At 55.4% G+C, this 25,110-nt stretch overlaps 1 protein-coding gene across 37 annotated transcripts in view; it reads right to left on the bottom strand.

Moving 5' to 3' along the window:
• The window catches only part of LOC125181537 (uncharacterized), a 266,555-nt gene extending 241,451 nt beyond the window's left edge, over positions 1–25,104 (bottom strand). For 27 of the 37 annotated variants that reach the window (XR_010827277.1, XR_010827274.1, XR_010827275.1 and 24 more), the window contains exons 1-5: positions 17,705–17,887; positions 16,162–16,267; positions 13,873–13,919; positions 7,740–7,845; positions 5,446–5,492 (exon numbers count right to left, since the gene is read on the bottom strand). Coding sequence is in view for 23 of the 37 variants with exons in the window: in XM_066987193.1 (XP_066843294.1) it covers positions 5,446–5,492; positions 7,740–7,845; positions 13,873–13,919; positions 16,162–16,267; positions 17,705–17,847 (449 nt within the window). In the remaining 14 variants the exon portion in view is untranslated. The other 10 variants (XM_066987197.1, XM_066987196.1, XM_066987200.1 and 7 more) reach the window with 10 other exon arrangements.
• Between the last annotated feature and the right edge of the window lie 6 nt (positions 25,105–25,110).

Here is a 25,110-nt window from a genome sequence, read left to right as displayed (position 1 = left end):
GACTTCCGGCAGTTTTATTTATTTTAGATGCGACTGAAACAGCGCCGATAAGACTCGATTCCACAGATGCTTTGCACTTCTTACTCACCATCGCCTTTCACTGCGCGACAATCGAGAATTACGAGCCTTCCTCACACTTCTCCCCCCTATAACATCGCTCAACTGTGAAACAGGCCTTCGGTACAGCGAGCTAAGCAAATTCAAGACCATTCGCTATAGCCAACTACACTCCAAAAGCAGTTCTAAGTTCCCCCCCCGCCTCAAGTGAGGACCAGCAGCCTGCGGGATTGACTGGCTTCTAGATGTTTAAGAAAGCTAGGAAAAGCTGCAATTCTTCCCTTTCACAAGCCACTTTGGAGAGAGCGTGCGCTCGCGTGCGCGGTGGGGGTGGTGCCATAACCAAAGCCTAGCACGGCCGAGCCGGGGCGTCTCTAGAACGCTGTCACGAGGCGCATCAAGACCTGCGTTTCTGCTACGCAGAAATGACTGATTACGGTCACTACTGCGATGCTCGCTGCCTATACGCAGGCAGTCCGAACCCCCAAGGAGACCGACTGCGCCGGCGACCCAGTACGCGCCGTGGCACCCCGGGGGCAGGCGGGACGCGCACCGAAGAAGCGCGGGGTTTTAGAGGCGCTGCAGTAGAGAGCGCCACGAGCCGGAGAGACCCCGACCGACCGACCGACCGACCGACCGTCCGTCCGTCCCTCCCTGCCTCCCTCCCTCCCTCCCGCAGCAAGGCCACCACCCGCCCTGCCGCACTCCCGGGACCCGCGACGGGCCCTCGTTTCAGAGGGCCTGCGAGCGGCCGAGGGAAGGAAGGAAAGAGAAGACTCGCACGACGACGCCGCGGCTACCTCCTCGCCCACGACCGCTCATCCTCACGGAGAACGTTGGCGGGGACCTCCTTGCCCTTGCAGGCGACCTCTCCGAAAGCGGCTGCAGCGGCAGCGCCGCCGCCGGGCCAGGCGGCCTGCGCCCTAACGATCCCGTCGGCCATGACGGCGCCCGCTCGGTACAACGCCCCCTCCCTTCCCGCACTCGGCCCGGCCCTCCGCGGCGCTCATTGGGCCGACAGATCGCCGCCGACCGCTCCCGCGCCTCGATTGGCTGCCTCGCCTGCCCTCTTCCCTTGTCCCCGCCCTCTCGGCGGCTCCGCTCCCGTCGACCCGGTGCTTATCGGCGCTCAGGGAGGTCGCGTGCCCTCGGGGCGCGGAGGGATCCGACCGGGAGGGAGGAAGTGGGCGCCCGAAAACGGGCTGGGCGGCTCCGCGGAGGGAAGCCGGGCCCTGCACGGCTGGGAAACGAGCTCCACAGAACGGTTGCTCCGATCATAGAATCATAGCATGGCTTGGCTTGGCAGGGACCTTACTTAAAGATCACCTAATTCCAACCCCCCCGCCCTGGGCAGGGACACCTTCCACTAGACCACGTTGCTCAAAGCCCCATCCAACCTGGCCTTAAACACTTCCAGGGACGGGGCATCCGCCACTTCTCCTGGCAACCCGTTCCAGTGCCTCACCCCCCTCTCAGGAAAGAATCTCTTCCAACTATCCAGTCTAAGTCTACCCTCTTTGAGTTTAAAACCATTACTCCTTGCCCTATCGCTCCTCTCCCTGACAAAGAGTCCCTCCCCAGCTTTCCTGTAGGGCCCCCCCTTTGGGTACTGGAAGGCCCCTCCAAGGTCTCCCCGGAGCCTTCTCTTCTCTCTCCAGGCTGAACCACCCCAACTCCCTCAGCCTGCCTTCCTGGGAGAGGTGCCCCAGCCCCCTGGTCATCTTCGTGGCCCTCCTCTGGACGCGTTCTAGTACGTCCCCGTCCTTCTTGTGCTGGGGGCCCCAGAGCTGAACACAGTACTTACTCTAGGTGGGGCCTCACAAGAGCACAGCAGCAGAGAGGGAGAATCACCTCCCTCGACTTGCCGGCCGCCCTCCTTTTGATGCGGCCCAGGATACGGGTGGCTTTCCGGGCTGCAAGCGTCCATTGCATTGCCGGCTCCGGTTGACGAGCTTCTCATCAACCAACGCCCCCAGGCCCTTCTCCTCAGAGCTGCTCTCCATCCATTCTCCGCCCAGCCTGGATTCGTGCTTAGGATTGCCCCGGACCAAATGCGGGACCTCGCGCTCGTAGCCCCAACTATTATTTATGACCCTATCAGCTCCACCCCAAACACGCTGGTGGCTTTTGGGCGCTGCTCCCCGCAGGCAGATCCCCGCTTTTGCCAGGGCAGGCCTTACCTTTTCAGAAGTTGCTCCACAACCTTCCCTGAGAGCCCCACTTCAACTGCTGGTGTTTCTAAGGGGGAAAGCTGCACCTCCCGCGCACGGGGTGGCGGGGAGGAATACAAAGCCTGTGCTCAGCCCTGGCACATCACAACTGGGTTTGTGCTCAGCTGGGGAGGAGGCTTCTGGAAAAATAGGCAGTGCCCCCCAAGGCTGCCCAAGCGTGGTCCGCGGTGCCCTGCAGCAGCCCCAGGGAGAGCGGAGCTCAAACTGGCCCGACACGGCGGCAGGGACGTGGCCGTCCCCACACGCGCGGTTCCTGCCTGAGTAGGCCACAGCGCTTCTGCCTCTCTGACAGGCTTGGAGGGTAACGACATCAGAATACGCTCGCTTTAGTTTGAGGTTCCAGCCGCTACTGCCATCGGGATGGCACACGGGGACGGGGCTGGGGCTGGGGCTGGGGGCAGGCAACCACAGGCAGCTTTAACATCTCAGTCCTCCCCGTCGGCCATCTCCCAGCTACCACGCGGGCCACTCAGTGCGACCAGACACCAATTCACCCAAGGCAACAAAAATATTTACAGAGCTACACCTCTCCTCGTAACTGTTTGTTGTTTACGGCTGAAACCACTCCTGGGATAGGATATGCCACCTGGACTGAGCAAAGCCTTTGATACGGTCCCTCACCACATTCTTCTCTCTAAATTGGAGAGGTATGGATTTGAAGGATGGACTGCTGGGCGGATAAAGAATTGGTTGGCTGGTCGCAGCCAAAGGGTTGTGGTCAACGGCTCTATGTCTGGGTGGAGGCCGGTCACAAGCGGTGTCCCTCAGGGGTCGGCCTCGGGACCGGTGCTCTTCAACATCTTTAGCAATGACACAGACGACGGAATCGAGCAAGTTTGCAGATGACACCAAGCTGAGCGGTGCAGTCGATACAACAGAGGGAAGGGATGCCGTCCGGAGGGACCTGGACAGGCCGGAGAAGTGGGCCCATGAGAACCTAATGAGGTTCAACAAGGCCAAGTGCAAGGCGTTGACCTTGGGCTGGGGCAATCCCAGGTATTTCTATAGACTGGGAGAAGAAGAACTTGAGAGCAGCCCTGCGGAGAAGGACTTGGGGGTCCTGATGGACGAGAAGCTGGACACGAGCCAGCAGCGCGCGCTTGCAGCCCGGAAGGCCAACTGTGTCCTGGGCTGCATTAACAAAGGGGTGGCCAGCAGGGAGAGGGAGGTGATTATCCCCCTCTACCCTGCTCTTGGGAGACCCCACCTGGAATACTGCGTGCAGGCCTGGGGCCCCCAGCACAAGAAGGATGTGGAGCTCTTGGAAAGGTCAGTCTCACCTCCGTCCCTGGAAAGGTGTTGGAACAGCTGGAAAGGTGTTGGAACAGCTTGTTCTGGATGCCATCTCCAAGCCATTGGAAGAGAAGGAGGTTATGAGGAGTAGTCAGCATGGATTCACCAAGGGGAAATCGTGCTCGACCGACCTCGTTGCCTTCTATGATGGCATCACCAGCTGCGTTGATGGAGGGAGAGCAGTGGATGTCATCTACCTTGACTTTAGCAAGGCTTCCGATACTGTCTCCCACGACGTCCTGCTAGCAAAGCTGAGAAAGCGTGGGATAGACGAGTGGACGGTAAGGTGGGTTGAGACCTGGCTGACCGGCCGAGCTCAGAGGGTGGTGATCGGCGGCGCAGAGTCCGGCTGCAGCCCTGTGACTAGCGGTGTTCCCCAGGGGTCGGTGCTGGGTCCGGTCTTGTTCAACATCTTCATCGCCGACCTTGACGAGGGAATAGTGTCCACCCTCAGCAAGTACGCCGATGATACAAAGCTGGGAGGAGTGGCCGACACGCCAGAAGGCTGTGCTGCCATTCAGCGAGACCTGGGCGGGCTGGAGAGCTGGGCAGGAAGAAGCCAAATGAAGTTTAACAAGAGCAAGCGTAGAGTCCTGCACCTGGGAAGGAACAACCGCGTGTATCAGTACAGGCTGGGGGATGACCTGCTGGAGAGGAGCGCTGCGGAGAAGGACCCGGGGGTCCTGGTGGACGACAGGTTGACCATGAGCCAGCGGCGTGCCCTGGTGGCCAAGAAGGCCAATGGGATCCTGGCGTGCGTTAAAAGGAGCGTGGCCAGCAGGTCAAGGGAGGTGATCCTCCCCCTCTACTCTGCCTTGGGCAGGCCTCGCCTGGAGTACCGTGTCCGGTTCTGGGCTCCCCAGTACAAAAAGAGAGACAGGGATCTCCTGGAAAGAGTCCAGCGGAGGGCAACAAAGATGATACGGGGCCTGGAGCATCTCCCCTATGAGCAAAGACTGAGAGACCTGGGCCTGTTCAGCCTTGAGAAGAGAAGACTGAGAGGGGATCTTATCAATGATTACAAATATCTTAAGTGTGGGAGACAGTGGGACTTGGCCACCCTCTTTTCAGTGGTTTGTGGGGATAGGACAAGGGGCAACGGCCAAAAACTGGAGCACAGGAAGTTCCGCACCAACACGCGAAAGAACTTCTTCACGGTGAGGGTGACGGAGCGCTGGAACAGGCTGCCCGGGGAGGTTGTGGAGTCTCCTTCTCCGGAGATATTCAAGGCCCGTCTGGACGCCTACCTGGGCAGCCTGCTCTAGGGAACCTGCTCTGGCAGGGGGGTTGGACCCGACGATCTCTTGAGGTCCCTTCCAACCCCTACGAATCTGTATATACAGGAGTAAAAATACACGTGTTGATAGCGATAGGACAAGGGGGAATGGTTTTAAACTAAGACAGGGGAGATTTAGCTTAGATATTAGGAGAAAGTTTTTCACTCAGAGGGTGGTGAGGCACTGGAACGGGTTGCCCAGAGAGGTTCTGGATGCCCCATCCCTGGAGGCATTCAAGGCCAGGCTGGACGCGGCTCTGGGCAGCCTGCTCTAGTGGTTGGCAACGCTGCCCAGAGCAGGGGGGTTGAAACTAGATGATCTTTAAGGTGCTTTTCAACCCAGGCCATTCTATGGTTCTATGATATGCTCTTTGAAAGCGTACAGGCTAAAGGAAGGGTCAAATTGGTGCCTCGGGGGCAAATTTCTTCGCCTTCTACGGTTGTCTAACAGTGCCTATTAAGCAAAGAGATTACCAATCGTCTTCCTCCTCTACTTTCTCAGGAATTAAACACCTTTTGTGAAAGACTACAAGCGCTGATAGCATTAGCTAGACCGACTGGGGAACAGTTGAACACGTAAATACTTACTCAAGGTCCATTTGCACAGGTTTCTTTGAGCAGTTCCATGGGCTCTTCTACGTCAACAAAACAGACCAATGAAAGAGACCAAGGACAAATACAGAAACAGAACAGTTGATCAAGTGCCAATTTAAGAAGCTTTCCCTGAAAGGGCAACAGCATCTCCACCTCCACCCACCCCTCCCCTCCCCTCCCCTCCCCTCCCCTCCCCCCCCCCCCCCCAAGTAGTTGACTTCCACAACTATTTTCATCTGACCCCGCAAACGGCAAATTCTATATTACTTCGAGTAGAACAAGGGCTGTTTCTTGTTTCGGTTTGGTTTTTATCATTCAGCTTCTTCAAAAGACTTTAGTCATTCACAGCTGCAATCGTTAACCCCGCAAACAGATCCAGTAACAAAGATCATTCCTCCTGCTAAGGAATCGAGTTTCTTTGTGAGGAACGGAGTCACAAAAATCATTTCATTAGCAAGTTTCAAACACTAAAAATATTTAATAGCATTTTAACGCTCCCACGCTCCAGTAAGCCTTGAACGTAACCGCAATTAAACAAGGAGCACAGCAAAGCCAGAGGTCTAACAAAGCACGAGAGGTGATCGCATTTAAACGCCTTATGGTGCCTTTAGCTAATCCTTCTTCTAGTTCCTGAACAACGGACTTCGTTTAGGAAAAAAAAAGACTCTAAAAATACATACAAAAAAATAAAGGGAACGGCAGCCGAGTCTTGAACGTTCAGAAGCCGACTCAAGCATCCCAGAGCCTTCTACGCTTTGAAAAGCGTCTGTGGGAGAAATTACTTCTCGAAGTTGCGAAACCCACGACTGAAAAGAAAGCGGTAGCAAAACTCCTACGGTAGTCAAGAACAGGCTGACAAGCACCTGTCAGAAATCACACCGGGTAGAGTTTATTCTGCCTCCTCGGGACAGGGGCAGACAACAGACGATGCCTGGAAGCTTTCTTCCAACCTTATTCTTCTCTGGTTCTACATCTGCCAGTCCTCGATGCGGCTGTTTCGCAATAAAAGCACGCCCTTTTATTTGGGAGCAGGGGGAAGATAGCAAGGCCTCAAACACACAGCACATCCTAGATCGTCTTAGGGAGATGGAGACCCACAGGACCGCCGAGCGCTTCTATCTTCGCGTTTCAAATGACTGGGCAAACCACCATCTACACGACACTGTCAACAGACCGAAACATTCTTTTAACTTGCAGAACTATTTCCATCGGCAAGACACACAAGACAGAGGTCATATCCCCATGCTCCATCTTTATTGTGCAAGTGCTGCTCAAAGCTCTTTATTACCCTCCATAGACAGCCGTCCAGGAAAAAAAAAAAAAAAAAAAATCATACGTCAACAGGGGCTAGATTGACGGGCAACATATGAAACCTACTCGGCGGCGACCCGTACGCGTGCAGTGACGCCTGCGGTGCAAAAACCTTAGCCAGGAGGCCGGCCCAACTGACCGCCACCCAGAATACGTAGATGTACACGACAGCCCGAAGGGCCCGAGGGTGGGCATTCACAGCCATCCGGAATCCATTGGTCAGGTCCAGGTTAGCAGCACACTTCTTGCCAACAACCATTACACGCCCAAGAAGCTGGAAAAAGGAAATAACGTTACCTAACATAACGTGCCACGACGCACAGAACGAACGCGAGCGGAGAACCATCCACAGAACACGGTTAGCTAATCCTTCACGATTCAACCGCTGCTCTTTGAATTACCCTCTAGACAGGAACAGACTACAAAACAGTCACAGAAGCTAAATTTGTCTCGGGGGTTAAAGCCCCCGTCATAGCTTCGGGCAACGTAAGCCGCTCTGGCGGAAAATAAAAGCTTCACGGTGCCTTTTCTTTTGCGTGGCCTCACAAAGCCTTGGAACTTGACTTGCATAGCTAACAGCGAAACAAACACCCAGCGCCGCTCAACCAGCTTTCCCTTTCCTCGCCTCTGACCTGCCCAAACCCCAAGCCCTCTTCTGCATAGTCAAAGTACCACCGCCGCTGTCTGGAAACCGTGAAAACGGGCATCAGACCGTACTTCGGAACAACACTGCTTTTTGCACTACAAGCGCGTAGCCGGAGACCAGCATCGCTTTATATCGCCGCTCTTAGTCAAAAAGCTCAACTCCATTACAAGCTAGAGGCAAAAGACTACAGCATCGGAAAACCCAAAATAGCCTACTGTGCGCCCCTCCGCAACATCCAGAGGAAAAGAGGGGACGGGAAAGAGTCTAGGAAGTTACAAACTAGTTACAGGTACAGCCAGCCTAGCGAAAAGAAAGCTCCCACAGTACTCACGGGTCCGCCAGAATCTTCTGCTTCACATAACCGGACAACTGCCTTCTCAGGAAGGACTAGGAAAAAACACTGGAGCCTGAGGCGAACTATCACGGAACGCAAGGCGCTGGAGGAAGAGTAAACAGTTACAACGCAGTCAGCTTCAGAGAAAGGCAACAGCTTAAGCAAATCACTATGCCCCACCGAACTCGTCCTACCGAAGCAGATTATCAGGTACCCCAAACGCGCACGACAAAACAGCGATTCTTCTTAAGCGATCTTTGAATAGGCAAAGTTCTCTACCTTCTACACGCAAAACACACAAGCGGCAAACAATTGCTAACTGTCCTTCAGTTATGTCCAAATATTGCCTCGGCCAGAGGTAGGAAGGCATCTTCAAAGAACCCGGAGTAATCCGGCTGAGGCTGTATAAACTCTCCGTCCTCGATAACGCCACGTACTCAGGGGAAAGAACATTCCAAGTTAGCCCGTTACGGCCGGCTCTACGTCAGACACCTCCAGACCGAGGCCAAGGTATCACCTGCGAAACACGAATACCACCGATCTGTAGGAAACCATCGACTCGCAACTAATTGCGAGGGAACTCCCCAAATCACCAGCAGACCGAAACTGCATACGGCACCAGAAGCAGGATCCAGCACGCAAGGTGACGGGGGCAACGAGACAGCCGAGTACTTCAGATTAGCGACTTCCGGCAGTTTTATTTATTTTAGATGCGACTGAAACAGCGCCGATAAGACTCGATTCCACAGATGCTTTGCACTTCTTACTCACCATCGCCTTTCACTGCGCGACAATCGAGAATTACGAGCCTTCCTCACACTTCTCCCCCCTATAACATCGCTCAACTGTGAAACAGGCCTTCGGTACAGCGAGCTAAGCAAATTCAAGACCATTCGCTATAGCCAACTACACTCCAAAAGCAGTTCTAAGTTCCCCCCCCGCCTCAAGTGAGGACCAGCAGCCTGCGGGATTGACTGGCTTCTAGATGTTTAAGAAAGCTAGGAAAAGCTGCAATTCTTCCCTTTCACAAGCCACTTTGGAGAGAGCGTGCGCTCGCGTGCGCGGTGGGGGTGGTGCCATAACCAAAGCCTAGCACGGCCGAGCCGGGGCGTCTCTAGAACGCTGTCACGAGGCGCATCAAGACCTGCGTTTCTGCTACGCAGAAATGACTGATTACGGTCACTACTGCGATGCTCGCTGCCTATACGCAGGCAGTCCGAACCCCCAAGGAGACCGACTGCGCCGGCGACCCAGTACGCGCCGTGGCACCCCGGGGGCAGGCGGGACGCGCACCGAAGAAGCGCGGGGTTTTAGAGGCGCTGCAGTAGAGAGCGCCACGAGCCGGAGAGACCCCGACCGACCGACCGACCGACCGTCCGTCCGTCCGTCCCTCCCTGCCTCCCTCCCTCCCTCCCGCAGCAAGGCCACCACCCGCCCTGCCGCACTCCCGGGACCCGCGACGGGCCCTCGTTTCAGAGGGCCTGCGAGCGGCCGAGGGAAGGAAGGAAAGAGAAGACTCGCACGACGACGCCGCGGCTACCTCCTCGCCCACGACCGCTCATCCTCACGGAGAACGTTGGCGGGGACCTCCTTGCCCTTGCAGGCGACCTCTCCGAAAGCGGCTGCAGCGGCAGCGCCGCCGCCGGGCCAGGCGGCCTGCGCCCTAACGATCCCGTCGGCCATGACGGCGCCCGCTCGGTACAACGCCCCCTCCCTTCCCGCACTCGGCCCGGCCCTCCGCGGCGCTCATTGGGCCGACAGATCGCCGCCGACCGCTCCCGCGCCTCGATTGGCTGCCTCGCCTGCCCTCTTCCCTTGTCCCCGCCCTCTCGGCGGCTCCGCTCCCGTCGACCCGGTGCTTATCGGCGCTCAGGGAGGTCGCGTGCCCTCGGGGCGCGGAGGGATCCGACCGGGAGGGAGGAAGTGGGCGCCCGAAAACGGGCTGGGCGGCTCCGCGGAGGGAAGCCGGGCCCTGCACGGCTGGGAAACGAGCTCCACAGAACGGTTGCTCCGATCATAGAATCATAGCATGGCTTGGCTTGGCAGGGACCTTACTTAAAGATCACCTAATTCCAACCCCCCCCCGCCCTGGGCAGGGACACCTTCCACTAGACCACGTTGCTCAAAGCCCCATCCAACCTGGCCTTAAACACTTCCAGGGACGGGGCATCCGCCACTTCTCCTGGCAACCCGTTCCAGTGCCTCACCCCCCTCTCAGGAAAGAATCTCTTCCAACTATCCAGTCTAAGTCTACCCTCTTTGAGTTTAAAACCATTACTCCTTGCCCTATCGCTCCTCTCCCTGACAAAGAGTCCCTCCCCAGCTTTCCTGTAGGGCCCCCCCTTTGGGTACTGGAAGGCCCCTCCAAGGTCTCCCCGGAGCCTTCTCTTCTCTCTCCAGGCTGAACCACCCCAACTCCCTCAGCCTGCCTTCCTGGGAGAGGTGCCCCAGCCCCCTGGTCATCTTCGTGGCCCTCCTCTGGACGCGTTCTAGTACGTCCCCGTCCTTCTTGTGCTGGGGGCCCCAGAGCTGAACACAGTACTTACTCTAGGTGGGGCCTCACAAGAGCACAGCAGCAGAGAGGGAGAATCACCTCCCTCGACTTGCCGGCCGCCCTCCTTTTGATGCGGCCCAGGATACGGGTGGCTTTCCGGGCTGCAAGCGTCCATTGCATTGCCGGCTCCGGTTGACGAGCTTCTCATCAACCAACGCCCCCAGGCCCTTCTCCTCAGAGCTGCTCTCCATCCATTCTCCGCCCAGCCTGGATTCGTGCTTAGGATTGCCCCGGACCAAATGCGGGACCTCGCGCTCGTAGCCCCAACTATTATTTATGACCCTATCAGCTCCACCCCAAACACGCTGGTGGCTTTTGGGCGCTGCTCCCCGCAGGCAGATCCCCGCTTTTGCCAGGGCAGGCCTTACCTTTTCAGAAGTTGCTCCACAACCTTCCCTGAGAGCCCCACTTCAACTGCTGGTGTTTCTAAGGGGGAAAGCTGCACCTCCCGCGCACGGGGTGGCGGGGAGGAATACAAAGCCTGTGCTCAGCCCTGGCACATCACAACTGGGTTTGTGCTCAGCTGGGGAGGAGGCTTCTGGAAAAATAGGCAGTGCCCCCCAAGGCTGCCCAAGCGTGGTCCGCGGTGCCCTGCAGCAGCCCCAGGGAGAGCGGAGCTCAAACTGGCCCGACACGGCGGCAGGGACGTGGCCGTCCCCACACGCGCGGTTCCTGCCTGAGTAGGCCACAGCGCTTCTGCCTCTCTGACAGGCTTGGAGGGTAACGACATCAGAATACGCTCGCTTTAGTTTGAGGTTCCAGCCGCTACTGCCATCGGGATGGCACACGGGGACGGGGCTGGGGCTGGGGCTGGGGGCAGGCAACCACAGGCAGCTTTAACATCTCAGTCCTCCCCGTCGGCCATCTCCCAGCTACCACGCGGGCCACTCAGTGCGACCAGACACCAATTCACCCAAGGCAACAAAAATATTTACAGAGCTACACCTCTCCTCGTAACTGTTTGTTGTTTACGGCTGAAACCACTCCTGGGATAGGATATGCCACCTGGACTGAGCAAAGCCTTTGATACGGTCCCTCACCACATTCTTCTCTCTAAATTGGAGAGGTATGGATTTGAAGGATGGACTGCTGGGCGGATAAAGAATTGGTTGGCTGGTCGCAGCCAAAGGGTTGTGGTCAACGGCTCTATGTCTGGGTGGAGGCCGGTCACAAGCGGTGTCCCTCAGGGGTCGGCCTCGGGACCGGTGCTCTTCAACATCTTTAGCAATGACACAGACGACGGAATCGAGCAAGTTTGCAGATGACACCAAGCTGAGCGGTGCAGTCGATACAACAGAGGGAAGGGATGCCGTCCGGAGGGACCTGGACAGGCCGGAGAAGTGGGCCCATGAGAACCTAATGAGGTTCAACAAGGCCAAGTGCAAGGCGTTGACCTTGGGCTGGGGCAATCCCAGGTATTTCTATAGACTGGGAGAAGAAGAACTTGAGAGCAGCCCTGCGGAGAAGGACTTGGGGGTCCTGATGGACGAGAAGCTGGACACGAGCCAGCAGCGCGCGCTTGCAGCCCGGAAGGCCAACTGTGTCCTGGGCTGCATTAACAAAGGGGTGGCCAGCAGGGAGAGGGAGGTGATTATCCCCCTCTACCCTGCTCTTGGGAGACCCCACCTGGAATACTGCGTGCAGGCCTGGGGCCCCCAGCACAAGAAGGATGTGGAGCTCTTGGAAAGGTCAGTCTCACCTCCGTCCCTGGAAAGGTGTTGGAACAGCTGGAAAGGTGTTGGAACAGCTTGTTCTGGATGCCATCTCCAAGCCATTGGAAGAGAAGGAGGTTATGAGGAGTAGTCAGCATGGATTCACCAAGGGGAAATCGTGCTCGACCGACCTCGTTGCCTTCTATGATGGCATCACCAGCTGCGTTGATGGAGGGAGAGCAGTGGATGTCATCTACCTTGACTTTAGCAAGGCTTCCGATACTGTCTCCCACGACGTCCTGCTAGCAAAGCTGAGAAAGCGTGGGATAGACGAGTGGACGGTAAGGTGGGTTGAGACCTGGCTGACCGGCCGAGCTCAGAGGGTGGTGATCGGCGGCGCAGAGTCCGGCTGCAGCCCTGTGACTAGCGGTGTTCCCCAGGGGTCGGTGCTGGGTCCGGTCTTGTTCAACATCTTCATCGCCGACCTTGACGAGGGAATAGTGTCCACCCTCAGCAAGTACGCCGATGATACAAAGCTGGGAGGAGTGGCCGACACGCCAGAAGGCTGTGCTGCCATTCAGCGAGACCTGGGCGGGCTGGAGAGCTGGGCAGGAAGAAGCCAAATGAAGTTTAACAAGAGCAAGCGTAGAGTCCTGCACCTGGGAAGGAACAACCGCGTGTATCAGTACAGGCTGGGGGATGACCTGCTGGAGAGGAGCGCTGCGGAGAAGGACCCGGGGGTCCTGGTGGACGACAGGTTGACCATGAGCCAGCGGCGTGCCCTGGTGGCCAAGAAGGCCAATGGGATCCTGGCGTGCGTTAAAAGGAGCGTGGCCAGCAGGTCAAGGGAGGTGATCCTCCCCCTCTACTCTGCCCTGGGCAGGCCTCGCCTGGAGTACCGTGTCCGGTTCTGGGCTCCCCAGTACAAAAAGAGAGACAGGGATCTCCTGGAAAGAGTCCAGCGGAGGGCAACAAAGATGATACGGGGCCTGGAGCATCTCCCCTATGAGCAAAGACTGAGAGACCTGGGCCTGTTCAGCCTTGAGAAGAGAAGACTGAGAGGGGATCTTATCAATGATTACAAATATCTTAAGTGTGGGAGACAGTGGGACTTGGCCACCCTCTTTTCAGTGGTTTGTGGGGATAGGACAAGGGGCAACGGCCAAAAACTGGAGCACAGGAAGTTCCGCACCAACATGCGAAAGAACTTCTTCACGGTGAGGGTGACGGAGCGCTGGAACAGGCTGCCCGGGGAGGTTGTGGAGTCTCCTTCTCCGGAGATATTCAAGGCCCGTCTGGACGCCTACCTGGGCAGCCTGCTCTAGGGAACCTGCTCTGGCAGGGGGGTTGGACCCGACGATCTCTTGAGGTCCCTTCCAACCCCTACGAATCTGTATATACAGGAGTAAAAATACACGTGTTGATAGCGATAGGACAAGGGGGAATGGTTTTAAACTAAGACAGGGGAGATTTAGCTTAGATATTAGGAGAAAGTTTTTCACTCAGAGGGTGGTGAGGCACTGGAACGGGTTGCCCAGAGAGGTTCTGGATGCCCCATCCCTGGAGGCATTCAAGGCCAGGCTGGACGCGGCTCTGGGCAGCCTGCTCTAGTGGTTGGCAACGCTGCCCAGAGCAGGGGGGTTGAAACTAGATGATCTTTAAGGTGCTTTTCAACCCAGGCCATTCTATGGTTCTATGATATGCTCTTTGAAAGCGTACAGGCTAAAGGAAGGGTCAAATTGGTGCCTCGGGGGCAAATTTCTTCGCCTTCTACGGTTGTCTAACAGTGCCTATTAAGCAAAGAGATTACCAATCGTCTTCCTCCTCTACTTTCTCAGGAATTAAACACCTTTTGTGAAAGACTACAAGCGCTGATAGCATTAGCTAGACCGACTGGGGAACAGTTGAACACGTAAATACTTACTCAAGGTCCATTTGCACAGGTTTCTTTGAGCAGTTCCATGGGCTCTTCTACGTCAACAAAACAGACCAATGAAAGAGACCAAGGACAAATACAGAAACAGAACAGTTGATCAAGTGCCAATTTAAGAAGCTTTCCCTGAAAGGGCAACAGCATCTCCACCTCCACCCACCCCTCCCCTCCCCTCCCCTCCCCTCCCCTCCCCCCCCCCAAGTAGTTGACTTCCACAACTATTTTCATCTGACCCCGCAAACGGCAAATTCTATATTACTTCGAGTAGAACAAGGGCTGTTTCTTGTTTCGGTTTGGTTTTTATCATTCAGCTTCTTCAAAAGACTTTAGTCATTCACAGCTGCAATCGTTAACCCCGCAAACAGATCCAGTAACAAAGATCATTCCTCCTGCTAAGGAATCGAGTTTCTTTGTGAGGAACGGAGTCACAAAAATCATTTCATTAGCAAGTTTCAAACACTAAAAATATTTAATAGCATTTTAACGCTCCCACGCTCCAGTAAGCCTTGAACGTAACCGCAATTAAACAAGGAGCACAGCAAAGCCAGAGGTCTAACAAAGCACGAGAGGTGATCGCATTTAAACGCCTTATGGTGCCTTTAGCTAATCCTTCTTCTAGTTCCTGAACAACGGACTTCGTTTAGGAAAAAAAAAGACTCTAAAAATACATACAAAAAAATAAAGGGAACGGCAGCCGAGTCTTGAACGTTCAGAAGCCGACTCAAGCATCCCAGAGCCTTCTACGCTTTGAAAAGCGTCTGTGGGAGAAATTACTTCTCGAAGTTGCGAAACCCACGACTGAAAAGAAAGCGGTAGCAAAACTCCTACGGTAGTCAAGAACAGGCTGACAAGCACCTGTCAGAAATCACACCGGGTAGAGTTTATTCTGCCTCCTCGGGACAGGGGCAGACAACAGACGATGCCTGGAAGCTTTCTTCCAACCTTATTCTTCTCTGGTTCTACATCTGCCAGTCCTCGATGCGGCTGTTTCGCAATAAAAGCACGCCCTTTTATTTGGGAGCAGGGGGAAGATAGCAAGGCCTCAAACACACAGCACATCCTAGATCGTCTTAGGGAGATGGAGACCCACAGGACCGCCGAGCGCTTCTATCTTCGCGTTTCAAATGACTGGGCAAACCACCATCTACACGACACTGTCAACAGACCGAAACATTCTTTTAACTTGCAGAACTATTTCCATCGGCAAGACACACAAGACAGAGGTCATATCCCCATGCTCCATCTTTATTGTGCAAGTGCTGCTCAAAGCTCTTTATTACCCTCCATAGACAGCCGTCCAGGAAAAAAAAAAAAAAAAAAAATCATACGTCAACAGGGGCTAGATTGACGGGCAACATATGAAACCTACTCGGCGGCGACCCGTACGCGTGCAGTGACGCCTGCGGTGCAAAAACCTTAGCCAGGAGGCCGGCCCAACTGACCGCCACCCAGAATACGTAGATGTACACGACAGCCCGAAGGGCCCGAGGGTGGGCATTCACAGCCATCCGGAATCCATTGGTCAGGTCCAGGTTAGCAGCACACTTCTTGCCAACAACCATTACACGCCCAAGAAGCTGGAAAAAGGAAATAACGTTACCTAACATAACGTGCCACGACGCACAGAACGAACGCGAGCGGAGAACCATCCACAGAACACGGTTAGCTAATCCTTCACGATTCAACCGCTGCTCTTTGAATTACCCTCTAGACGGGAACAGACTACAAAACAGTCACAGAAGCTAAATTTGTCTCGGGGGTTAAAGCCCCCGTCATAGCTTCGGGCAACGTAAGCCGCTCTGGCGGAAAATAAAAGCTTCACGGTGCCTTTTCTTTTGCGTGGCCTCACAAAGCCTTGGAACTTGACTTGCATAGCTAACAGCGAAACAAACACCCAGCGCCGCTCAACCAGCTTTCCCTTTCCTCGCCTCTGACCTGCCCAAACCCCAAGCCCTCTTCTGCATAGTCAAAGTACCACCGCCGCTGTCTGGAAACCGTGAAAACGGGCATCAGACCGTACTTCGGAACAACACTGCTTTTTGCACTACAAGCGCGTAGCCGGAGACCAGCATCGCTTTATATCGCCGCTCTTAGTCAAAAAGCTCAACTCCATTACAAGCTAGAGGCAAAAGACTACAGCATCGGAAAACCCAAAATAGCCTACTGTGCGCCCCTCCGCAACATCCAGAGGAAAAGAGGGGACGGGAAAGAGTCTAGGAAGTTACAAACTAGTTACAGGTACAGCCAGCCTAGCGAAAAGAAAGCTCCCACAGTACTCACGGGTCCGCCAGAATCTTCTGCTTCACATAACCGGACAACTGCCTTCTCAGGAAGGACTAGGAAAAAACACTGGAGCCTGAGGCGAACTATCACGGAACGCAAGGCGCTGGAGGAAGAGTAAACAGTTACAACGCAGTCAGCTTCAGAGAAAGGCAACAGCTTAAGCAAATCACTATGCCCCACCGAACTCGTCCTACCGAAGCAGATTATCAGGTACCCCAAACGCGCACGACAAAACAGCGATTCTTCTTAAGCGATCTTTGAATAGGCAAAGTTCTCTACCTTCTACACGCAAAACACACAAGCGGCAAACAATTGCTAACTGTCCTTCAGTTATGTCCAAATATTGCCTCGGCCAGAGGTAGGAAGGCATCTTCAAAGAACCCGGAGTAATCCGGCTGAGGCTGTATAAACTCTCCGTCCTCGATAACGCCACGTACTCAGGGGAAAGAACATTCCAAGTTAGCCCGTTACGGCCGGCTCTACGTCAGACACCTCCAGACCGAGGCCAAGGTATCACCTGCGAAACACGAATACCACCGATCTGTAGGAAACCATCGACTCGCAACTAATTGCGAGGGAACTCCCCAAATCACCAGCAGACCGAAACTGCATACGGCACCAGAAGCAGGATCCAGCACGCAAGGTGACGGGGGCAACGAGACAGCCGAGTACTTCAGATTAGCGACTTCCGGCAGTTTTATTTATTTTAGATGCGACTGAAACAGCGCCGATAAGACTCGATTCCACAGATGCTTTGCACTTCTTACTCACCATCGCCTTTCACTGCGCGACAATCGAGAATTACGAGCCTTCCTCACACTTCTCCCCCCTATAACATCGCTCAACTGTGAAACAGGCCTTCGGTACAGCGAGCTAAGCAAATTCAAGACCATTCGCTATAGCCAACTACACTCCAAAAGCAGTTCTAAGTTCCCCCCCCGCCTCAAGTGAGGACCAGCAGCCTGCGGGATTGACTGGCTTCTAGATGTTTAAGAAAGCTAGGAAAAGCTGCAATTCTTCCCTTTCACAAGCCACTTTGGAGAGAGCGTGCGCTCGCGTGCGCGGTGGGGGTGGTGCCATAACCAAAGCCTAGCACGGCCGAGCCGGGGCGTCTCTAGAACGCTGTCACGAGGCGCATCAAGACCTGCGTTTCTGCTACGCAGAAATGACTGATTACGGTCACTACTGCGATGCTCGCTGCCTATACGCAGGCAGTCCGAACCCCCAAGGAGACCGACTGCGCCGGCGACCCAGTACGCGCCGTGGCACCCCGGGGGCAGGCGGGACGCGCACCGAAGAAGCGCGGGGTTTTAGAGGCGCTGCAGTAGAGAGCGCCACGAGCCGGAGAGACCCCGACCGACCGACCGACCGACCGACCGTCCGTCCGTCCCTCCCTGCCTCCCTCCCTCCCTCCCGCAGCAAGGCCACCACCCGCCCTGCCGCACTCCCGGGACCCGCGACGGGCCCTCGTTTCAGAGGGCCTGCGAGCGGCCGAGGGAAGGAAGGAAAGAGAAGACTCGCACGACGACGCCGCGGCTACCTCCTCGCCCACGACCGCTCATCCTCACGGAGAACGTTGGCGGGGACCTCCTTGCCCTTGCAGGCGACCTCTCCGAAAGCGGCTGCAGCGGCAGCGCCGCCGCCGGGCCAGGCGGCCTGCGCCCTAACGATCCCGTCGGCCATGACGGCGCCCGCTCGGTACAACGCCCCCTCCCTTCCCGCACTCGGCCCGGCCCTCCGCGGCGCTCATTGGGCCGACAGATCGCCGCCGACCGCTCCCGCGCCTCGATTGGCTGCCTCGCCTGCCCTCTTCCCTTGTCCCCGCCCTCTCGGCGGCTCCGCTCCCGTCGACCCGGTGCTTATCGGCGCTCAGGGAGGTCGCGTGCCCTCGGGGCGCGGAGGGATCCGACCGGGAGGGAGGAAGTGGGCGCCCGAAAACGGGCTGGGCGGCTCCGCGGAGGGAAGCCGGGCCCTGCACGGCTGGGAAACGAGCTCCACAGAACGGTTGCTCCGATCATAGAATCATAGCATGGCTTGGCTTGGCAGGGACCTTACTTAAAGATCACCTAATTCCAACCCCCCCGCCCTGGGCAGGGACACCTTCCACTAGACCACGTTGCTCAAAGCCCCATCCAACCTGGCCTTAAACACTTCCAGGGACGGGGCATCCGCCACTTCTCCTGGCAACCCGTTCCAGTGCCTCACCCCCCTCTCAGGAAAGAATCTCTTCCAACTATCCAGTCTAAGTCTACCCTCTTTGAGTTTAAAACCATTACTCCTTGCCCTATCGCTCCTCTCCCTGACAAAGAGTCCCTCCCCAGCTTTCCTGTAGGGCCCCCCCTTTGGGTACTGGAAGGCCCCTCCAAGGTCTCCCCGGAGCCTTCTCTTCTCTCTCCAGGCTGAACCACCCCAACTCCCTCAGCCTGCCTTCCTGGGAGAGGTGCCCCAGCCCCCTGGTCATCTTCGTGGCCCTCCTCTGGACGCGTTCTAGTACGTCCCCGTCCTTCTTGTGCTGGGGGCCCCAGAGCTGAACACAGTACTTACTCTAGGTGGGGCCTCACAAGAGCACAGCAGCAGAGAGGGAGAATCACCTCCCTCGACTTGCCGGCCGCCCTCCTTTTGATGCGGCCCAGGATACGGGTGGCTTTCCGGGCTGCAAGCGTCCATTGCATTGCCGGCTCCGGTTGACGAGCTTCTCATCAACCAACGCCCCCAGGCCCTTCTCCTCAGAGCTGCTCTCCATCCATTCTCCGCCCAGCCTGGATTCGTGCTTAGGATTGCCCCGGACCAAATGCGGGACCTCGCGCTCGTAGCCCCAACTATTATTTATGACCCTATCAGCTCCACCCCAAACACGCTGGTGGCTTTTGGGCGCTGCTCCCCGCAGGCAGATCCCCGCTTTTGCCAGGGCAGGCCTTACCTTTTCAGAAGTTGCTCCACAACCTTCCCTGAGAGCCCCACTTCAACTGCTGGTGTTTCTAAGGGGGAAAGCTGCACCTCCCGCGCACGGGGTGGCGGGGAGGAATACAAAGCCTGTGCTCAGCCCTGGCACATCACAACTGGGTTTGTGCTCAGCTGGGGAGGAGGCTTCTGGAAAAATAGGCAGTGCCCCCCAAGGCTGCCCAAGCGTGGTCCGCGGTGCCCTGCAGCAGCCCCAGGGAGAGCGGAGCTCAAACTGGCCCGACACGGCGGCAGGGACGTGGCCGTCCCCACACGCGCGGTTCCTGCCTGAGTAGGCCACAGCGCTTCTGCCTCTCTGACAGGCTTGGAGGGTAACGACATCAGAATACGCTCGCTTTAGTTTGAGGTTCCAGCCGCTACTGCCATCGGGATGGCACACGGGGACGGGGCTGGGGCTGGGGCTGGGGGCAGGCAACCACAGGCAGCTTTAACATCTCAGTCCTCCCCGTCGGCCATCTCCCAGCTACCACGCGGGCCACTCAGTGCGACCAGACACCAATTCACCCAAGGCAACAAAAATATTTACAGAGCTACACCTCTCCTCGTAACTGTTTGTTGTTTACGGCTGAAACCACTCCTGGGATAGGATATGCCACCTGGACTGAGCAAAGCCTTTGATACGGTCCCTCACCACATTCTTCTCTCTAAATTGGAGAGGTATGGATTTGAAGGATGGACTGCTGGGCGGATAAAGAATTGGTTGGCTGGTCGCAGCCAAAGGGTTGTGGTCAACGGCTCTATGTCTGGGTGGAGGCCGGTCACAAGCGGTGTCCCTCAGGGGTCGGCCTCGGGACCGGTGCTCTTCAACATCTTTAGCAATGACACAGACGACGGAATCGAGCAAGTTTGCAGATGACACCAAGCTGAGCGGTGCAGTCGATACAACAGAGGGAAGGGATGCCGTCCGGAGGGACCTGGACAGGCCGGAGAAGTGGGCCCATGAGAACCTAATGAGGTTCAACAAGGCCAAGTGCAAGGCGTTGACCTTGGGCTGGGGCAATCCCAGGTATTTCTATAGACTGGGAGAAGAAGAACTTGAGAGCAGCCCTGCGGAGAAGGACTTGGGGGTCCTGATGGACGAGAAGCTGGACACGAGCCAGCAGCGCGCGCTTGCAGCCCGGAAGGCCAACTGTGTCCTGGGCTGCATTAACAAAGGGGTGGCCAGCAGGGAGAGGGAGGTGATTATCCCCCTCTACCCTGCTCTTGGGAGACCCCACCTGGAATACTGCGTGCAGGCCTGGGGCCCCCAGCACAAGAAGGATGTGGAGCTCTTGGAAAGGTCAGTCTCACCTCCGTCCCTGGAAAGGTGTTGGAACAGCTGGAAAGGTGTTGGAACAGCTTGTTCTGGATGCCATCTCCAAGCCATTGGAAGAGAAGGAGGTTATGAGGAGTAGTCAGCATGGATTCACCAAGGGGAAATCGTGCTCGACCGACCTCGTTGCCTTCTATGATGGCATCACCAGCTGCGTTGATGGAGGGAGAGCAGTGGATGTCATCTACCTTGACTTTAGCAAGGCTTCCGATACTGTCTCCCACGACGTCCTGCTAGCAAAGCTGAGAAAGCGTGGGATAGACGAGTGGACGGTAAGGTGGGTTGAGACCTGGCTGACCGGCCGAGCTCAGAGGGTGGTGATCGGCGGCGCAGAGTCCGGCTGCAGCCCTGTGACTAGCGGTGTTCCCCAGGGGTCGGTGCTGGGTCCGGTCTTGTTCAACATCTTCATCGCCGACCTTGACGAGGGAATAGTGTCCACCCTCAGCAAGTACGCCGATGATACAAAGCTGGGAGGAGTGGCCGACACGCCAGAAGGCTGTGCTGCCATTCAGCGAGACCTGGGCGGGCTGGAGAGCTGGGCAGGAAGAAGCCAAATGAAGTTTAACAAGAGCAAGCGTAGAGTCCTGCACCTGGGAAGGAACAACCGCGTGTATCAGTACAGGCTGGGGGATGACCTGCTGGAGAGGAGCGCTGCGGAGAAGGACCCGGGGGTCCTGGTGGACGACAGGTTGACCATGAGCCAGCGGCGTGCCCTGGTGGCCAAGAAGGCCAATGGGATCCTGGCGTGCGTTAAAAGGAGCGTGGCCAGCAGGTCAAGGGAGGTGATCCTCCCCCTCTACTCTGCCCTGGGCAGGCCTCGCCTGGAGTACCGTGTCCGGTTCTGGGCTCCCCAGTACAAAAAGAGAGACAGGGATCTCCTGGAAAGAGTCCAGCGGAGGGCAACAAAGATGATACGGGGCCTGGAGCATCTCCCCTATGAGCAAAGACTGAGAGACCTGGGCCTGTTCAGCCTTGAGAAGAGAAGACTGAGAGGGGATCTTATCAATGATTACAAATATCTTAAGTGTGGGAGACAGTGGGACTTGGCCACCCTCTTTTCAGTGGTTTGTGGGGATAGGACAAGGGGCAACGGCCAAAAACTGGAGCACAGGAAGTTCCGCACCAACATGCGAAAGAACTTCTTCACGGTGAGGGTGACGGAGCGCTGGAACAGGCTGCCCGGGGAGGTTGTGGAGTCTCCTTCTCCGGAGATATTCAAGGCCCGTCTGGACGCCTACCTGGGCAGCCTGCTCTAGGGAACCTGCTCTGGCAGGGGGGTTGGACCCGACGATCTCTTGAGGTCCCTTCCAACCCCTACGAATCTGTATATACAGGAGTAAAAATACACGTGTTGATAGCGATAGGACAAGGGGGAATGGTTTTAAACTAAGACAGGGGAGATTTAGCTTAGATATTAGGAGAAAGTTTTTCACTCAGAGGGTGGTGAGGCACTGGAACGGGTTGCCCAGAGAGGTTCTGGATGCCCCATCCCTGGAGGCATTCAAGGCCAGGCTGGACGCGGCTCTGGGCAGCCTGCTCTAGTGGTTGGCAACGCTGCCCAGAGCAGGGGGGTTGAAACTAGATGATCTTTAAGGTGCTTTTCAACCCAGGCCATTCTATGGTTCTATGATATGCTCTTTGAAAGCGTACAGGCTAAAGGAAGGGTCAAATTGGTGCCTCGGGGGCAAATTTCTTCGCCTTCTACGGTTGTCTAACAGTGCCTATTAAGCAAAGAGATTACCAATCGTCTTCCTCCTCTACTTTCTCAGGAATTAAACACCTTTTGTGAAAGACTACAAGCGCTGATAGCATTAGCTAGACCGACTGGGGAACAGTTGAACACGTAAATACTTACTCAAGGTCCATTTGCACAGGTTTCTTTGAGCAGTTCCATGGGCTCTTCTACGTCAACAAAACAGACCAATGAAAGAGACCAAGGACAAATACAGAAACAGAACAGTTGATCAAGTGCCAATTTAAGAAGCTTTCCCTGAAAGGGCAACAGCATCTCCACCTCCACCCACCCCTCCCCTCCCCTCCCCCTCCCCTCCCCTCCCCCCCCCCCCCCCCCAAGTAGTTGACTTCCACAACTATTTTCATCTGACCCCGCAAACGGCAAATTCTATATTACTTCGAGTAGAACAAGGGCTGTTTCTTGTTTCGGTTTGGTTTTTATCATTCAGCTTCTTCAAAAGACTTTAGTCATTCACAGCTGCAATCGTTAACCCCGCAAACAGATCCAGTAACAAAGATCATTCCTCCTGCTAAGGAATCGAGTTTCTTTGTGAGGAACGGAGTCACAAAAATCATTTCATTAGCAAGTTTCAAACACTAAAAATATTTAATAGCATTTTAACGCTCCCACGCTCCAGTAAGCCTTGAACGTAACCGCAATTAAACAAGGAGCACAGCAAAGCCAGAGGTCTAACAAAGCACGAGAGGTGATCGCATTTAAACGCCTTATGGTGCCTTTAGCTAATCCTTCTTCTAGTTCCTGAACAACGGACTTCGTTTAGGAAAAAAAAAGACTCTAAAAATACATACAAAAAAATAAAGGGAACGGCAGCCGAGTCTTGAACGTTCAGAAGCCGACTCAAGCATCCCAGAGCCTTCTACGCTTTGAAAAGCGTCTGTGGGAGAAATTACTTCTCGAAGTTGCGAAACCCACGACTGAAAAGAAAGCGGTAGCAAAACTCCTACGGTAGTCAAGAACAGGCTGACAAGCACCTGTCAGAAATCACACCGGGTAGAGTTTATTCTGCCTCCTCGGGACAGGGGCAGACAACAGACGATGCCTGGAAGCTTTCTTCCAACCTTATTCTTCTCTGGTTCTACATCTGCCAGTCCTCGATGCGGCTGTTTCGCAATAAAAGCACGCCCTTTTATTTGGGAGCAGGGGGAAGATAGCAAGGCCTCAAACACACAGCACATCCTAGATCGTCTTAGGGAGATGGAGACCCACAGGACCGCCGAGCGCTTCTATCTTCGCGTTTCAAATGACTGGGCAAACCACCATCTACACGACACTGTCAACAGACCGAAACATTCTTTTAACTTGCAGAACTATTTCCATCGGCAAGACACACAAGACAGAGGTCATATCCCCATGCTCCATCTTTATTGTGCAAGTGCTGCTCAAAGCTCTTTATTACCCTCCATAGACAGCCGTCCAGGAAAAAAAAAAAAAAAAAAAAATCATACGTCAACAGGGGCTAGATTGACGGGCAACATATGAAACCTACTCGGCGGCGACCCGTACGCGTGCAGTGACGCCTGCGGTGCAAAAACCTTAGCCAGGAGGCCGGCCCAACTGACCGCCACCCAGAATACGTAGATGTACACGACAGCCCGAAGGGCCCGAGGGTGGGCATTCACAGCCATCCGGAATCCATTGGTCAGGTCCAGGTTAGCAGCACACTTCTTGCCAACAACCATTACACGCCCAAGAAGCTGGAAAAAGGAAATAACGTTACCTAACATAACGTGCCACGACGCACAGAACGAACGCGAGCGGAGAACCATCCACAGAACACGGTTAGCTAATCCTTCACGATTCAACCGCTGCTCTTTGAATTACCCTCTAGACAGGAACAGACTACAAAACAGTCACAGAAGCTAAATTTGTCTCGGGGGTTAAAGCCCCCGTCATAGCTTCGGGCAACGTAAGCCGCTCTGGCGGAAAATAAAAGCTTCACGGTGCCTTTTCTTTTGCGTGGCCTCACAAAGCCTTGGAACTTGACTTGCATAGCTAACAGCGAAACAAACACCCAGCGCCGCTCAACCAGCTTTCCCTTTCCTCGCCTCTGACCTGCCCAAACCCCAAGCCCTCTTCTGCATAGTCAAAGTACCACCGCCGCTGTCTGGAAACCGTGAAAACGGGCATCAGACCGTACTTCGGAACAACACTGCTTTTTGCACTACAAGCGCGTAGCCGGAGACCAGCATCGCTTTATATCGCCGCTCTTAGTCAAAAAGCTCAACTCCATTACAAGCTAGAGGCAAAAGACTACAGCATCGGAAAACCCAAAATAGCCTACTGTGCGCCCCTCCGCAACATCCAGAGGAAAAGAGGGGACGGGAAAGAGTCTAGGAAGTTACAAACTAGTTACAGGTACAGCCAGCCTAGCGAAAAGAAAGCTCCCACAGTACTCACGGGTCCGCCAGAATCTTCTGCTTCACATAACCGGACAACTGCCTTCTCAGGAAGGACTAGGAAAAAACACTGGAGCCTGAGGCGAACTATCACGGAACGCAAGGCGCTGGAGGAAGAGTAAACAGTTACAACGCAGTCAGCTTCAGAGAAAGGCAACAGCTTAAGCAAATCACTATGCCCCACCGAACTCGTCCTACCGAAGCAGATTATCAGGTACCCCAAACGCGCACGACAAAACAGCGATTCTTCTTAAGCGATCTTTGAATAGGCAAAGTTCTCTACCTTCTACACGCAAAACACACAAGCGGCAAACAATTGCTAACTGTCCTTCAGTTATGTCCAAATATTGCCTCGGCCAGAGGTAGGAAGGCATCTTCAAAGAACCCGGAGTAATCCGGCTGAGGCTGTATAAACTCTCCGTCCTCGATAACGCCACGTACTCAGGGGAAAGAACATTCCAAGTTAGCCCGTTACGGCCGGCTCTACGTCAGACACCTCCAGACCGAGGCCAAGGTATCAC

This window comes from Anser cygnoides, chromosome W (assembly GCF_040182565.1).
Source record: "Anser cygnoides isolate HZ-2024a breed goose chromosome W, Taihu_goose_T2T_genome, whole genome shotgun sequence".
Classification (NCBI taxonomy): Eukaryota; Metazoa; Chordata; class Aves; order Anseriformes; family Anatidae; genus Anser; species Anser cygnoides.
The sequence above is the reverse complement of the archived record's forward strand: the minus strand, read 5'-3'. Positions and strand labels throughout refer to the sequence as shown.